At 46.7% G+C, this 17,041-nt stretch overlaps 5 protein-coding genes across 5 annotated transcripts; 1 reads left to right on the top strand and 4 right to left on the bottom strand.

The window, feature by feature from the left end:
- Positions 1-121: 121 nt before the first annotated feature.
- N7487_010537 (uncharacterized protein) lies at positions 122-439 on the bottom strand (the record flags this gene model as incomplete). The annotated part of the gene is made up of 1 exon (XM_056878267.1): positions 122-439. The coding sequence occupies one exon, from the start codon at positions 437-439 to the stop codon at positions 122-124; it is 318 nt and encodes a 105-aa protein (XP_056726847.1).
- A 1,341-nt stretch (positions 440-1,780) lies between these two features.
- On the bottom strand, positions 1,781-6,596 carry N7487_010536 (ABC transporter; the record flags this gene model as incomplete). Its single annotated transcript, XM_056878266.1, has 15 exons — positions 1,781-2,334; positions 2,390-2,505; positions 2,711-2,834; positions 2,899-3,234; positions 3,308-3,470; positions 3,576-4,005; positions 4,299-4,401; positions 4,479-4,717; positions 4,776-5,059; positions 5,117-5,323; positions 5,498-5,562; positions 5,644-5,869; positions 5,944-6,266; positions 6,338-6,395; positions 6,570-6,596. The coding sequence occupies 15 exons, from the start codon at positions 6,594-6,596 to the stop codon at positions 1,781-1,783; spliced, it is 3,255 nt and encodes a 1,084-aa protein (XP_056726846.1).
- A 739-nt stretch (positions 6,597-7,335) lies between these two features.
- N7487_010535 (uncharacterized protein) lies at positions 7,336-7,714 on the top strand (the record flags this gene model as incomplete). The annotated part of the gene is made up of 3 exons (XM_056878265.1): positions 7,336-7,408; positions 7,486-7,535; positions 7,556-7,714. 3 exons carry the CDS (start codon positions 7,336-7,338, stop codon positions 7,712-7,714), a joined length of 282 nt encoding a protein of 93 aa, XP_056726845.1.
- Positions 7,715-7,962: 248 nt separating this feature from the next.
- N7487_010534 (Major facilitator superfamily domain general substrate transporter) lies at positions 7,963-9,874 on the bottom strand (the record flags this gene model as incomplete). Its single annotated transcript, XM_056878264.1, has 7 exons — positions 7,963-8,288; positions 8,346-8,423; positions 8,484-8,781; positions 8,837-9,058; positions 9,117-9,403; positions 9,460-9,535; positions 9,584-9,874. The coding sequence occupies 7 exons, from the start codon at positions 9,872-9,874 to the stop codon at positions 7,963-7,965; spliced, it is 1,578 nt and encodes a 525-aa protein (XP_056726844.1).
- Positions 9,875-11,955: 2,081 nt separating this feature from the next.
- N7487_010533 (uncharacterized protein) lies at positions 11,956-16,902 on the bottom strand (the record flags this gene model as incomplete). Its single annotated transcript, XM_056878263.1, has 1 exon — positions 11,956-16,902. The coding sequence occupies one exon, from the start codon at positions 16,900-16,902 to the stop codon at positions 11,956-11,958; it is 4,947 nt and encodes a 1,648-aa protein (XP_056726843.1).
- Between the last annotated feature and the right edge of the window lie 139 nt (positions 16,903-17,041).

The following is a 17,041-nucleotide window of genomic DNA, read 5'->3' as shown; positions in this document are numbered from 1 at the left end:
CCATAGAAATCAATTGACCAGGTTGATTGCCCCTCGAATTATTACTCCCCTCTCTCTCCTATGCAAGTTGGTTCATAAAAATATTCAATGTTCCGCTTTCCAGCCACCCTGAAATGTTGCTTCAGTGCTTCATCAAACAGGTCATTGGCCTGTCGTATTTAATCTCGCGCCCCTCCGCGCCGGCTTGCGCGTTTGTAAGAAAGAAGAGCACGTAGGTGCCATTTAGAGCATGGAAAAACCTAGATAGCTTGTCCAGATCTGCTTTAATGATTAAGGCGCCTTTAGATTTGAGTGCTCGGACCTTGGAAATTGAGGGTGAGTGCGTGACGCCGCGAACTGAGTACTGTTGGCTGAGCTCTTCATCGCCAAGGACGTAGTTGGCAACGGGGCTGCCCTGCTTTCCAGTGAGCCCAAAGACGGTGAGAAGCTCCTTGGACATGTTGACGGTGCGAGCGATGGCTTGGAGGCATAACACCGGTTAAATGGCGAAATTTGGATAAGAAAATAGTACTGACAGTTTCGAGCAAAATGTGGTGTTCCATGTCGTCCTTTATATTTCTCTCTGCTCTGGTTTCAATGTCACCTCAGTAGACTTGGCTTGGACAACGAAGTGATGCAGTATCCGGATATATCGGAGTTAGCCATGTCATAATCCGGTGCTATATCCATGCAGACAGGAATGCACAGTCTCCGGGTTACTATTACTGGAACAACTTGGAAGGAATAATATTATCAGTTACGTAGACGACATATTGGCAACAATTGTGTAATGACCTCGATGCTTTAGGGTCTGATATAGACCCTAACAGGCTGACCTAGTAGGTTATGACTCAAAAGCCAGCAATTTTGCAAATTCCCCATCCGCCTTATTCAGTAAACTCTGTGGATGTCCAACTTCTACCAGTCGGCCACTAGCCATGACGGCAACTTGGTCAAAGTCAAGCAGACTGTGGATTCGATGTGCCACCATAATCACGGTGCAGCCAAGGAATGACTCCCGTATCACCCTTTGCACTTTAGCATCTGTTTCTGCTACCACGAACACTGATGGAATAAAATGGAAACCAATAACTCATGAACATACCTGCTTGTTGGCTTGTCTAAGATCAAGATTTTGCTCCTCTTTAGCAGAGCCCGGGCTAGACAGAATAGCTGCTTCTGGCCCTGTGATAGAATGCTATCGTCTAGGATTGAATCCAGAATCTCTTCGTCCGTACTACGGCGGCCTGCCACAACAGAGTCCCAAATACCGACAGATTGTAGTGCATCGATTTCTGCGTGCTCGAAACTACGTTAAGTGGATCGGCATTCTGCCTAATAGTGTCGGGGAAAAGAAAAGGCTCTTGGCTAAGGCAGCTGATACGCTGTCGGATTGATCATCGGGACATGAGGGAAATATCTTGTCCGTCGATGAAGATTTGTCCCGAAGTAATCTCGTTGAGACGGAGCAGTGATAGTGCCAATGTACTTTTGCCACTATTTTATAGTAATTGGTTAGCCCTGCCTAGGAGAAGCGCGTAAATCAGGAGTCGATAAGAGTAAGATTCACCTCCCTGTTCTGCCACAAAGGCCAAACTTCTTGATTAATACTGTTGAGTAAAGGCGTTGTCTCGGATAAATTCCAAGAAATACTCGTACCCACAAACATAATCTCCCCTTCAGTCGGCCATTCTGGGAGTTCGCTTTGAGTCTGAATGACTGCGTTGCTCTCTTCATCACAGGTTTCTTCAGCAAAGTCCTTGATGCGTGAAATTGCCCCCAATGATGTTTCAAGCAACGTCTAATTCTGAATCAGCTCCGATAGACCAAGTCCCAAATCCATCATCATGACAAGGGCAATACCTAAAAGGCCTGAGTCAACACGATTGCGGAGAGCGAAAGAGATCCCAACAAGAAGCACTGTTATAGCGGCTACGATCAGATTCAGTACGAGACTCAGCCAGCGTTGGATGCATAAGAGAAGGTAGTAGGGCCTTTGGGCGGTATCCAGTGTGGAGATCATTCGAGACATTGCGGTGTGGGTCCAGGAAAAGGCACGGATAGTCGCGATCCCTGCTAGTGACTCGATGAAGTGGGTGTAAAGAGGACTCTTGAGCTCGATTCTGTAGGTGATGTGGATTAGCTCCATGAATGCGAAATTAAAGTAGGCAGGGTAGATCAAGGCGGAAAAGATATAAAAAGTAACGACGCACTCCAATAGCCGCAGTTGGCGAGATGTCTTGAGATAGAACCGCTGGATCAGAACCAGGGCTCCAAGGAGAAGCGGCAGAGCTACTGCCAAGTAGGGCAGCGAAGCTATAGCAGTGGCGCCTTGGGCAATGGCTCCAAAAAACACTGAAAGTTGATTTAGTTGGATTATTGACCCAGTATTCATCCGGAATTTACTTACGGAATCCCGTAGATATAAAACCTCGAGGTAGGATCATGTCGACCAGCCTCATGTCCTGGCTAAAGCGGGTTACCAGTACTCCAGTGTCAACATTCGACAAGAAGGACAATGGGGCACTGTAGTCGTTAGTCAATTACCAATGCGGGCATTTTAATTGCAATAAACCCACCTCATGCAAGTGTGCAGCACAATTGAATGTGCAGCACAATTGAATGAAGATTCTTAGAAGCCGCGGGGACGATGATGACCCAGGTCCAGCTAGTACCAGACCAGAGACGTCAGCCAAGGCATGGGATCAAGGACTATACTTCTGAAACTTACAACACGGCAAGTGTCAGAGAAAGGGCTTGAATAACAGAGAATGGTCCATATAGTCCAAGCCAATAGCCTAGGTGTGAGGCTGTAATGTTGTCGCTGCTGGAGGACCAAAGATCGACCCATACGTCTATAGAAAAGTGAGTTATACGCTGTTTCATCAATAAGTCATTGTCGATATAGTTGCAACTTACAGCGGAATGCGCTTATACCGGCCTCGGTAATCAGGAAGAGAAGCAAGGCTACAATTCTGAACCACCCCAGCGCAGAGAAATAATACTTGTATACAGCAAGGTCTGTCGTCTGCCGATGGACATCTGGGGAAGGAGCACTAATAGGGTCTGCGGTGTAATTAGAAGGGCTCTCTAGATCATCGATTCTCTCCATTTCATCTGTTCGCGTGGGTTTGATTCCATGTATCTCAGAGAGGTTGTCAGCGTAGTCTCGAAGTTCGGTATAAGTGCCTTGCTTGATGGCTTGGCCATTCGCCCCGAGAACCATGATCAGGTCAGCTTGCGGCAAGTGATGGACTAGGTCATAATCAGGGTGAGATCTAAATTTTGATCGATCAAGCGAGCTATCTGGCGGCAGGAAAGCACGTACTGGTATGTGTTGATAAGAACACCGTACATCCCAGCTGACGTAACAGTCCAGCCGGACCAAAGATATTATTGGAAACATGTCGGGCGGTTGCATTGTCAAGGCCACTGAGAACATCGTCGAAGCAAGCGATTCGTTCGCGAGCATAAACGGCTCTCGCGATAGCCTATACAGGCGAAGCTGTTAGTGGATGACCAACACACAAAGGAGGCAAGGGACCAACAATTCTTTGTCTTTGTCCTCCGCTAAGTTTCGACCCTTTACTACCCACGGATGTCTTGTCGCCTGCCGTCATCTTCTTGAAGTCCAGATCCAGCGCACATGCGCGCACAACGATATGATACCAGTTCGGATCAAACGTAGATAAGCCTTCGCCCACAATATTATTCTGTATTGATGCATTGCATAACCATGGAGTTTGATCACAAAATGCCAGATACGGGTACTTGATAAAAATCTCACCTTCCAATACGGGCGTTTCACCTGCGAGACCCTTCAGAAAGGTGGATTTACCGCAGCCTACTGGACCGATAAGGATAACGACAGTACCGGCGGAAGAGGATTCAAGCTTAAGTGTGATACCGGGTGTCTCTGAGGGAGAGGGAGAAATCCAGCCAAATCGAACATTTTGGAGTGAGAGAACCACTTCTTTCTGCGTTTGGGGGCTTTTTGGAAGCGGGCATAGCTCGAGACCGGAAATACTATTGGTCGAAATTGAGTGAGCCGATACCAGCTGAGGGAGCCGTCTCTGATCTGTGTATAACATTGTTTTATTAGACCTCACTGAGGGATAAAATGAGTGATTTGGGATCTAGATATAGTGAAACGTGGTGCAAAGGAACATGGAGAGAGAACTGGAGTACTTATCCAGACGGCTTGGATCATGAGGAAGTCTTGTATCCTATTCAGGCAGCCTACTGATGCATATGTGTCGGGAATTGCCATTAAAAGGTAGCTCAGCGGAGTAATCATCAAGCTTATAAGCGACAATGACGTGATGGCTTCGTTGACGGCAAGACCTCCCGAGCCCTGTAGCAATGCTAATATCGCATAGGCAGCGAGAGTCACAAGTTGTCCAACAATTATAGGAGAATTGACTAAAGGTCGGTGTCAGTTCATTGGTGAGCCTGGTAACATAATATAGTTGAGTTGTAATAAGGATTAAAGCACGCACCCATGCATACACGGATTGACTGGAGCTGGCGGAACTTTTTAGAAATTTCAAGCTCTTCCGTGCGCAATCCTTCAATCATAGAACTCATCACCTCGGTCAACCGGAGAACTTTGACGTTGCGAATAGAGCCTAGGATGGAAGTGGTGAAGTTGATACGCTTCTCGGTAGCCCGAAGCCAACTTTCTTGTCTAGCGGAAACGGCATTGCCCATGGCAAACGAAGAACCCATGAAGACTAGACTAGCGCTGTTAGACAATGAACACAGCGAGGCAATGATTTGGGAAACGGGCAGACTACCTTATCACCACCAAAATAGGAGCGATACAGACAACACCGACTTGGGTTTGTAGCAACCATGTAGCTAGTGCTAATTGTAGCACATTAGCCCAAGTCTCGCAAACTACGGAATAGAAATATTCGGCGACCATTTCTATATCAGAGCCCAGAAGGGCCATGGCACTAGATTCGTCAGTGCTCCCTAGTGGCAGATCCATCATATGCCGGAAGACAAGAGCCATCAGACCGCCACGAAGCATGGTTGTGGCACGATATCCCAGGTGTTCGTAAGAGGCTCTAGAGACCTAGAATAAAATGTAAGTTTTACTCTTCACGCTGCGAATAGACATCAAGTAGCTTACAGCGATCCCGGTAAAGACAATTGCGGTTGCTGCAATTAAGGCATAGCCCATGTCTTGCGACAACAAGCTGGTCTGTTGTAAGACAGCGACAAATTTCCCAATCAGAAAGGGCTGCGCGATACTAAATCCCACGACACAAAGCCATGGGAAAGCAATCGTCGCGATTTCCCATCGCAGACACTTGATCACCGCCAAGAGCAACACGTTCTATCCATTGTACGTGCAGCGAGTCCACGAGTCTGCGAATCGAGTAGACAATTCTGAAGATAAGAGCTTTCTATGAACAGTAGGCAGAGCATCTCCGGTCAGTAACACGGAGTGCCCTTTCCACAACAGGCCATTCAACCAAATAAATAAGCCTCGACTAAAAGGGCCGCTCACAATTTCGGTAGAGTGGTCCTTTTCAGTATGCATAAACCATTTCCGTTTTTCAGTATAAACGAAAACTAAGAGAAGTAGCTTAACGGCTAGAGACGTAGAGAGGCATGCTGAGTAGGCCTGATAGCCGGGTAGCAGCCAGGACGTACGCACGCGCGCAAGGTCCAGAAGCAACGTGACGAACAAGTAAGCAGAGGCAAGAAATGATGGCCGGATGGACCGGAGATACTCCATGTCAACTAGGATTATAACGACCAGGGCCGATATAAAATCGAAAATAGCACTCGCAAGTAAGATGCGCCCTCCGGCAAGGTGCTGCATCGTAACAAGTGCCAGGAGTCCAACCTGAATGGCTGCAAAGGTTACAGAGACAGTCTGTATGAGAATAATGCTTAGATGTTGGTCCTTTTCATACGAACCGAACGCCAAATGGAAGTAAGAATACTTACTAAAGTGATCACACGGAATGCGGAAGAGAGCACCTTCGGCGACTGCCTAGACAACTGAAACAGGCGATAGGTTGCCGGCAAAAGGAAGCAAGCCGCTGGTAATATGTTCAAAATACCGGATTCGAAAGCCACCGTGAAAGTGTACTTGCTGTAGAAGGACTGGCCAACTGCCGAATCTTCCACGTCGTCCGCATGCTTCTGGGTGTACTTCTTGTTGTAGAAGGCCTGACCTACGGAAGAATCGGTATCCGCAACATCGTGTTTCTCGTCATATTTGCTGTAGAAGGCCTGGCCAACGGTGGAATCCGGGTCATGGGTAGAGTCTAGTGATAAGCTCGATTAGTAAGGCATAGCAAGCCAATGATGCATTTCGAGAGTCGGAGTAATATAGTACGTTGGACAGGAGCAGCCAGAGAAAGGCCGGCAGCGATAGCAACAGTGGCGGTAAATAGCTTGAGTTACATTACATTTTGTAGCGAAGATCCAAATTGGAAGTGCGTCGAACTGAGTAGGTTGAGGTAGGAATTCTGGGATTTCTCCAAGTAGTTGCGAACGGTTGGCCTTGATTTATCGATATTTGGATAATTTAGACCTACCCAAGGTAGTAGTCAGGATGCTGGCCTTACCCAGGCGAGAATCGTCTGTAGTCTCATCCTCACCCTGCTTTTGGTGCTAATCCGAAAGGGACAACAATCTTGAGGCCAGCGGTGACAAGATCATGCAAGTTTATCACGACATCTGAAACTAGTTCCGAGGTTTTGACACGACTATCGCAGGGTGATGTGACGCCGCGGCATACCGGAGGGGTGAGGGCGCGCCTGTAGGTCAATCTATAACAAGGATCGTGAGACAGGATATGCAAGATAGACACAGTCTATCACGTTGCTATACCAAGACAATTCAAGGCAATAACGCTACGGTGCCATTTCCGAGAGAAGTGGCTATAGTCGACCTATGAAAACCAATGCATACAGGTATGTTGACTGCGGTCATGAGACATGACCGACATAATGTTTGCGTACTCATGTTATATCTCAATTGTCGGCTACTGCATCGTCCAGGATTGAGATAATATGCTTCCAATATTTTCCCCTTTCATCTTAAGTGTAGCTATCTCGGAAGGGGGCGAGCCTAGAATGAGTCGATACAGGAGTCGTATGAGATTATACGAATTGTGCAAGGTCTCGAAAAGATATCGTATATCCTCATCTAGTCGTCGGATTCCAATCACTGAGTTGGATTCCGCTTCTCAATTTCATTTCATCCTATTCCATCCTATTGACTCCTTCCTATCTCCGCGACTGCCCAACCTTATGTTCCAAATGCGAGACAAAAGCGAATCAGTGCATTATTGTTTGAAAGATAAAGGGAGGGATCTCGCAGTCCACACTGATGCATCTGAAGAAGATGGGTTCATCTGAGAGGAGAAACGACAAAGGTCGACGCAAGCATGCTCGAGACAACGGTATATGCTCTGGGTAAAATGTGTTTTGCTTGCCACAGCATGGATTATCTAGATTTTCATTGCAACCTACATCTCAGCACAGAGGCAGGGTTGCGAGGCTCTCTCCAGTGTTGTTCCCACGAGCTACGTAAGTAAAACAGTCTATAGTCGGGTCTTTGGGTACAGTCCTTTTGGAAACACAAGACTGATTATTCTCTAGAATCTGTACAAACGGCTATCGAACTTCAGAAGGTCCGTTTCAGTGGCACATTCGAGTTCGATGACAGCAACACTCTCTATCTAGCGAAAATAACGCAATCGAAATAGTGATGAAGACGGTCCGTGAACACGAAAGCCGCTTAATGCAGGCTGCGGCGCAATTGCAAAGCTGTTGCCATAAAGGTCGACAATCGTGTGAATAACGCTGGTGATGGAGAGTACAATCGAAAATGTCTATATCTACTGTGGTGTGTATTTAAAGCACAATTTTCATTGGCTATCAAAGGATATCCAGTTGCTGATCTGACATTTGACCCCCCACAAGAGCTGCCATTCAATCCCCCTGATATGCATATCTAATATATATATCTGAACCCCTTCTTTTGCCAATCTGTGAGGTCACTCAACTGATGGGCTGTTGACATCTGGATATCCTTTCCTTCCCGCTGATCACGACGTTTGTTCTCAATCATGCATCCAAACGCATATACAGCTAAGGAAACAACAGCACAAATTTCAAATCCCAGTATACAATTATAACCTGTTGCATATTCGGGTGCCTCTTTCTCAATGAAAAGTTGGGGCCCAATTATCATGGCCATGCAATATGCCACGAAGATGCAACCATTCACTGTGAGCCTCTTTGTATGTCCGGAAACGTTGGCCATGGGTAGTGATAGCACTATATATATATATTGATTTAGCATCCAGTAACCTTTTCGCTAAGATTTAAACGCACCTGTCGCATAAGGGCCCCAAAAGAAGAAGAAAAAATAGTAAGACACAAGTTTCCCAGTCATGTTCGATTCCGGCAATTCTAGTCAGTTCAGCTGTTAGTTATGACAACAATGGATTCGAATTGGTAGCAATCACCTACTTCGTATGATGATAGAACAGACCAACGGTACCAAACAACACAGTCCAGAGGTAAGACAACGTTTGTTCACGAGCCAACGCTGTGGAACTGCAACCATAAGGCCGGCAAGGGTCTGGAACATCCCTGTAGGCATTCCAAGTAAAGTTGTCTCGAGGGAGGAATACCCCAGACCTGAGACGATCTGGGCAGCAAATGTTGAGAGACCACCAAGGGGGACATTACTGGACAAGTAGAATAGAAAGAGCGCATAAGTTTTGTAGTCGGAGAAAGCTTCTCGCACTTGCTCCCATTTTAGTTCCTATCAGTAGGTCGTTAGGTAAAAAACAAGAAGTCTGAGGTGACAGGTTTCGAACCTTGTTCTCTATGCCAGTCGAGTTTCCCTTAACTCTGGAAATCGCGATGAATCTTGACTTCCCTTTCATGAAGCCATCCTTCAGCGGAGAATCTGGGAGGAAAACGAGTAAAACCCCACCCCATACAATTGTAGCAGGTCCAAAGGTGAGAAATAGTAGTCGCCAGGGAGCAACACTTGTGTTTGCGTGCCCGATACCGTATGAGACGGTGCCAGTGATCAGCTACAGTATATTAGTAAATGTACCTGAATAGTTATGATAGTAAACATATAGCACGTACCGTCGAGAATACAGCAAAACAGATGGCTGTACGAGTTGGCTGCTCGGCTTTTGTGTACCACATACCAACCAGAGTTGTTATGCATGGAAATATCGGTGCTTCAAAACACCCCATGATTAGGCGAAGTACCAAGAGTCCTGCGAAGTTTGTAGTCGCCGCCATTAACATGGCGATAATCCCACAGCCGATTGTGGCAGCACCCAGAGCCTTTCCTACAGGCACTCTTTGAAGCATTGCATTGGCAGGAAATGTGGCGGCCATGTACCCAAAGTAGAAAATCGATGCAACTGTAAACCACTGTTAGCTTATTACTCCATAACCTGATTTTCCGCTCGAAACACACCCCAATTGTACTGTTGTCCATGAAGACCAGTGTCCTCCGTCATTCCGTAAAGGGTTGCGTTTGAGATGAGAATTTTCTAACCTTGTTAGCAGTGACTTGGCTGCCTAGAAAAGTCCTTGCTCACGTCTACACCAGCTAGAGTCATGGTGACGGTGATAAGCGGGGGGATACGCCAGTCGATGCGTCGAAGAACACTCTTGGCTTCGCGTGCCGTATACTGGCCCCATTCAGAACTGTGCTCTGCGAGGTAAAGCTCGGCCTCATTGGTCTGATCTGTGGGGTTATCTCCCTGATCTCCCTGCTTTGGGTCCACATCACTGGCGGAGACGGCACGAACAGAGCCGATCTCGACATCTTGGGATTGTCTCGGAAGCGTGTCCAGAGTCACGGCTGTTGAAGAATCCTTGGTCCCCATATTTCCGAGTCTGAGATGAGGAATAAGCAATGTATTGCGATATAGATCAAAGCAATTGCAGGACGAAAGTCTCCGAGAACGTCTTGAGTGCCAGTTCAATAAATGTTAGTGCATAGATGATCTGCAGAGATGGAGGCAATGTCGAATTAGAAAAGTGGCCATAAGGGGGCCGGACTATCTTCAACTTTTAACAATTGGATTTGGAGACAAAAAGAAGTCGGAGCCTTGGGTTGCGGGATATTGGAGGAGTTAGAGATACCTCTTATCGCTATTGCCGTTCTACATTCGCGAAAGTTCAGGAGTTGTCCAAGCCAGCCATCAGCGTGGCCAAGGCAATCCGACTCAATCTGACTAGTTGGTTTACTTCAAGTGGATTCAATGGCTTTCAGTAATCAACGGATTTCTTCAATAGAGCCAATCGACTCTGTACGGTGTATCTGACGCTCATCGGTCGTTGGTTACTGCACCAAAAAAACGCCCAAAGACTGATTGGGTACTTGTGGCTAGCCAGGTGGGGAAGTTCCCCATAAACTATCTAAGTACGGAATAGTTAGATAGGTTTTCCATATTCATTCCCCCCATCCACCCCGTTCTAGTACAGCATAGTGATTTCTGGTTGGTCCCATCTGTGCGTAGAGTCCTTCAGTCTATCTAAAGAAATATCATCTCGCCGCAACTCTCTCCGCAGGCGTATATTTCCGAGCCTTTCAGTGGGTTGACCTACCTATTATGTGCCACGGACAAAGATAAGGCATTAATTACCAACGCTCTTTTACTTCATCGCCGGATATCAGCAATTTCTGCCGAGATTCTCTCTCTCCACCTTCTCCCTCAAGGCATTTGATCCATTTTTCAGACTTTCGACTTCCGATTCTGATATTTCATAATACTCTAGATGTGATAGTCTCAGATTTTAACGGCTCCGACATTTGATAATTACGCATGCAACAAAAGAAATCCCCATTCCCCCCACCCCCTCTCCCTTATCATCTACATTCTTCTTTCTAAATTAAATCACCGTGCCATACAACCAATTTTACAGCATAACAATCTTCCCAGGTCTAATCTCACTAGGCTCTCAATTTTTATGATTTTACGTAAAAGCTTTATCCGCAAATCTATTCTTGTTTATTTTGGAAGCGGCGGGAGCGGGGGTGTTCCTGGGGTAGGAAGACCGTGCTGGGAAGAAAGCAGCTATTCGTTGGGGATAGGATTTGTCCATCGCCTCCTAGTACATCGGAGTAGGTCACCCTGACGACGGGTGGGGTAGATATATCTATGCTTCATAATAGCATCAAGGAGCTGGCCAACCTTACTGTGAATCAGGATGTTGCCGGACGTATGAAGGTGGCTTTCACAAATCCGAGGAAAATATATTCACACAATGGTAAAGATGAAGTTAAGGAATGGAATCTGTTGTGGGTGTCTGGTGTTTCAGGCATCAACCCCCTATTCTTAGTCTGGGTTTAGTTCCACTCTTCGGTAGGTTGCTATCTCTTTATTGACTATTCTTGAGGCTCAAAGAGAATCCCATGATATCTGTGGCTACTGACACTCTTTCCCAATTGGGTATACACAATGATCGTTAGTTGGATATGGAAAGTGCAGGATAAATTAAAATTTTACATAAGTCTATTTAAAATCATTTAAAGCTAAAGTAGAGCGATTGGTGCGATTTCGTTAACGTCTCCAAAGCTACAATATTGTTGGAATATGTAATACAGGATGTACGCATTCATATGAGTAAAACCGTATGTATTGAGTGGGACCGAGAGAGGAGAGAGAAAGGAGGAGAGAGAGCAGGTGTACTATCTACTATGGGTTCTATCACATGTGTCGGATTGGTCTGTATTGTAAATGTAGGGGTCCAATCAGTGGTATTCAACTCTCTGTATTTCTGTATCGGCTCTTGGTACAATTTATATGGAGCCATGATTACATAACATTAATTACAAAAATGTGTAGGATTAATAAATCCCCCGGTATGCCGGTCGTCATGCTCCGACACACCCCCTCAGCTATCCCAGTATGGGATTGCTGGACTTGTTAGATCGGCATATTGATCTCCATGGTTTAATTGACTAGGCCATTAGATAGCCTATGTCCACCATCCTGAGCATCCTTAGGAAGCTCTCATGCTTCTGGCGAGATAGCATCTTTGTGAGTCCATCTGCGACCATGCTCGCCGTCGGCACCCATCGCACCATTATGCGTCCTTCTCTAACCTCTTGCCGAAGCCAATGATGATGAATATCGACATGCCGAAGCTTCGTTTCGAAGGCAGTGTCCTCACTAGTAAGTAGGCTGATCGTTCTCTCGTTGTCGCAGTCGATCGTCATATTGTGGGAGGGTTCAAAACCGAGGCTTTTTAGTAGTCGACGCCACCATTGAAGTTGCTTCCCTGTCTCTGATAGGCCTAGCAGCTCTGCTTCAGTGGTTGACGTTGTCACGGTGGGTTGCTTGCTCGCTTTCCAGTCAACTGGTCCACCATAAGCTTGACAGATGTAGCCTGCAGAGCTCTTTCGATCTGGGTGATCTCCGTATGAAGCATCGCTTGCGAACTGTATGGAATCGATTCCAGTGCTTACTGCGTCTGCACTATATTCAATAGCTAGGTTCCGGGTAGTATATAGGTAACTGATGACCCGGTCAGCTGCTTGGTGGTGCTGGGGCCCTGGATTCGTCAAGAACTGAGCTAGTCGAGCGGTGGCCTTTGCAGCATCTGGCCTAGTGATAGTGGTGGCATAGCCTGCGGATCCAACCTTCTTTTGATAGAGAAGGATCTCCTTCGGGGTGGCTACGCCTTGGTAAGGCGTCAATTCGTCAACTGGTAGTGGCGTATAGACAGGTGGTCGATCTGTCAAATTGTAGCGGGTAGCAATGCTTGTCATATAGCTATCTTGACATAGCCAGAGCTTCTTCTGCTTCCTATCGCGAATGATTCGGATATTGAGAAACCATGATGCTTCTCCATGATCTGTCAGCTCCCAGTGGGCTTCTAGATCTCGCTCCAATTGCATGGCTCTTGCCTTAGCATTTGCATGGCTAGCAATTAAGATATCATCCACATAGAAGAAGACTATTAGCCCTTCTCCGACGAAGACACAAGGGTCTTCTGGTGCTTGTTGCAGACCTAGTTTTCGGAGTACACTAGCTGCTTCTTGTTGCCAAAGACGTGGCGAGATCCGTAAGCCGTACAATGCTCGACGAAGCTTCCAGCATTTACCTAGGGACTGGAACCCTTCTGGCATCTGCGTATACGTCGGTTTCTCTTGGCTTAGCTTGCTATTCAGAAATGCAGTGACAGCATCTCGCTGACGGAGGTCTAGGTCAAAGGCAGCGACTAGTGCAAAGATCATTCTTGCTGTTCTTGCTGCTAGCGTAGCAGCTCTCTTTTCTTCATAGGTAATCGTCTCAAGATCCCCACGAACACAGATTCGAGCCTTCAATTTCAAAAGGTAACCGTCCTGGTCGAATTTGTATGCAAAAACCCATAGTAAGGGAAGGATTTGTATCCCTCGATCCTTTGGCTTTTCAATGACTTCGAATGTCTCTTTTTCAGATAGAGAGTGGATCTCTTTCTTCATTGCTGCGAGAAAACCTTGCTGAAAAGGATGATTTATGACATCCTTCCAGTACTTGGGTGGTGGTGGGAGATCATCTCGATGGCGGCGAGCGTTTGGTTTCTCGGCGTATAGACCAGCTGCAAATGCATGTAGTAGAGCCGGTGGCTCTTCTTCGTCAATACCCTGTACTATAGTGGTTGCATATGCAAAATCGTCATCTTGTTTTGCTTTGCGTATTCGACGTCCACTTAGTATGTTGCTGGCATCTATATTGCTGGAGATCTCTCTGCTTGGTGCTAGCAGTTCTGCCTGGAGCTGTCTTTCTAGCTCATTTTCCACCTCTCTATTGGGTTCTTCATTAGGTTCTCCATTGGCTTCTTCATTGGCTTCTTCATAGGCTTCTTCATGGGCCTGATCTTCACTGAGCAGTTGATCATCTAGATCATGCGTATCCACCCCCTGATCAGGGCCAGTTTCCACCCCTTGCTGTAAGCCAGTTTCTTCATTTGGTGGGGTTAATGGTGATGGATCTTGATCCTTCTGTATGTCCTGGATCTCACCGGCTTCTTTTCTGACCGAGGTCAGAAGTATAGGTGGTAGGCTTATTGGGGTAGGCATTAATGCCTGCCTGCTCACCCCCTGAAGTGGGGTGATCTCTCGGTAGTCAACCTCACTTAGCTGAATATCTTGTGAAGTATCTGGTAGAGTATCTGGTAGAGCATCTGGAAGAGCATCTAGAAGAGCATCTGGTAGAGCATCTGGAAGAGCATCTGGTAGAGCATCGTCGGTTTCATCTTGTCGGTTTTGATGCTCACTTTCCGGCGTACTAGTTGCTTCCTGGCTAGCGATCTGATGGTTGATGATTTGCGCCACTTCGTCGGGCGTAATCTCTTCTGGCTCTCTCACTAATGGTAGTGGAATAGGCTGAGATTTCTCATAGTCCGGCGAGTATTTACGTGCTTCATCAATGACTGCATCTCGTATATACCTCACTTTCCCACTGTGTGGAAACCAGATTTTGTAGATATTAGATGCCAAGTATCCGACTAGGAAGCCGACCTCTGCTCTTGGATTCATCTTATCTGACTGGATCTGCCTCTCAATGCGGCAGTACGCCAAACTTCCATATAATCTAACATTTGCTAGATTGATCTTCGGGGCTGTTGGAGCAAATTCTCTTCTTACTTCTTCCCATGGTATTAACCACTTGTTCTCAGAAGCAATGTATGTAGGGGTACGGTTCAATAACCACACTGCAGCGCTTGCGAATTCAGGCCATAGGTCTTTCGGAAGCTTGCCTTCAAGAGAGAGCATACGCATACGGGTAATGATCATCCCGCCAGATCTCTCGGCATACCCATTCATCTCTGAGTGGCCGGGTGGAGTATGATATATCAAGATACCATCGCTTGTCAAACTGTGCTCCGCTGTTTTGCCTGCTGCAGCTTCATTGTCATAGTGAAATGCCTTGATAGGTAGATTCCACTGATTCCTTGCTAGCTGTACGAACTGGTTGATCGCCAGCTGGCATTCAGGCTTCACTTCATGTGTCATTATCCAATGGAATCGTACTCCTTCCATATAGAAATGAGATATCCATCGGTGTCTATTGTATGCTAGCGGCAGTTGTATGAGATCAAAGTGGATCCTTCCAAATCGTCCAAAAGTACGTCCTACTGGCCGGCGAGAGATCTGTTTTGGTGCTCTCCCAATATGACAGGTTTGGCATAATGAAGCTTCTTCTTGCTCTGCTTCCTGGAGGACTATACCATCTACCATAGTAGCAAGCTTAGCTACGGCGCGGGGCTCAATGTGAGCAAGTCGCCGATGCCAGATGTCAGCCGATGCCTTTGATTCCTGCGGCTTTACTGAGGATCTCTGTGTGGCATATGCTTGTTGCGGTAGAACCTCTCCTGGTTCATCGAAAATCCAGAGGTTAAACTGGTCCCATAGATGTACATTGACAACAGGTAGATCCTTTGGATCTCGGATGCAGTTTGTACGTTGACACCAGGTGCCCCCCTTCTTCTTTAGCATCGCGTACGACACTAGATTTGTATGGAAGCTAGGCGAGTAGAGAGCATCACTCAATGTGATTTCCATTCTCCCTTTCTGTGGATGCTTGCCGACTAGTCGAACTTTGCCTCTCCCTAGCACCTGCGTAGTACTGTCACCAGTTGTCAAATCTATGACTTCCGGCGTAAAATCAATAAACAGTGCTCTGTTATTGCATACATGTGAACTGGACCCAGTGTCAAGAATCCATCGATTGCGGAGAGAGAGCTCGCCAGTCTTTGCAGCTGAGAGTGCATGCTTGCCAATCTGTATAGCTTCACTTAGTAGCTTGCCTTGGTGCTTGCCCTGGGGCTTGCCCTGAGGCTTGCTCTGAGGCCTGCTCTGAGGCCTGCCCTGTTGCTTACTCTGGTAGGTGGTGGCGAAGCTAACGTGGTTTGCAGATTCATGATGCTTTGATTTAGCTTCATTGACAGCTTTGTCGACCCATTGCTTCCACCCTGGATCATTTGCTAGCTTCTTTCTAGCTCTCTCTAGCTTCCCTTCGTCTAGGGTATATCCTTCTGGGCGTATAGCTTCATTCATGAGCCAGCAGTTGGCCACCTTGTGGTGTGGATGACCATTGCCACATGGACATTTTCTCTTCTCGAATGGAAGCTTCTCTTGCTTCGCTTCCGGCTTTGCTTCTCGATGACCTTGCCAGGTTGAAAAAGCACTTTTTGGAGCATTAGTTGAGGTCACAGTTTTGACGCCTATCTCCCGATTCATTGCACGGAATGATTCAAGAAGATCTCGAGTGTCATATTTCTTCTTATCCATAACAATCTCTTGGTATTTTCCTTGCCACCAGATTGGCAGTACCTCTTTAACTGCATGTAGGAAGTCTCGATTGGAATCTGCATCGCTAATGCCGAGGCTAATAGCTTGCTCTCTTAGTGAATTCCACTTTTGAAGCCACTGCTCAATATCACCGGTTGGTTTCTGCATGGCAAAGACCTTCCAATTCATACGGATTTCTTCTTCGTACGCCGTTGACCGAGCAAATCTAGTCTTTAGGTATACAAGCCTCTCATACGGAGTACGATATGTGATCAGAGCAAGGTGATGCATTGGGTCGAGGTAGGTAAGGATGTACTCGTTGACATCACTTAGTCCTTTTGCTTGCTTCTCCCACTTCGTGTACTTCATTTTATACACGTCCATTCGATCTCGCCAAATCCTTCGATCCTTGTCATCGCCGTCCTCTGGGTATTCCGGTTCCACCGGTTCTTGGAGAGGTATAGATCTTATTGCTTGGGATTCGGTTGTCGTCGGGGGATCTGGGTTGCAAAGGTCCCATACGTTCTTTTGCATGGCATATAGCTGCACTTTTGCAAACCAAGTGAGCCACTGCGGCGAGTCCTTCAGTTTTTCGCCCTTCATGGCGGAGAGAATTGATGCTGCCTCCATTGCTGGATTCAGGGGTAGCTGGGAATAGCTTCACAATTGCTAATTCAGGGGTAGCTAGGAGGTTTCAAGGGGTAGAAAGCAGGCTTCTAGTAGTGTACTAGATACTATATCTCAAATAGTAATGCTTTCTTCGATGCGA

Source organism: Penicillium crustosum (genome assembly GCF_028827405.1).
Source record: "Penicillium crustosum strain IBT 35664 chromosome Unknown utg000004l_segment0_segment0, whole genome shotgun sequence".
In the NCBI taxonomy this organism is placed as follows: Eukaryota; Fungi; Ascomycota; class Eurotiomycetes; order Eurotiales; family Aspergillaceae; genus Penicillium; species Penicillium crustosum.
This window is presented reverse-complemented; position numbering and strand designations above follow the sequence as displayed.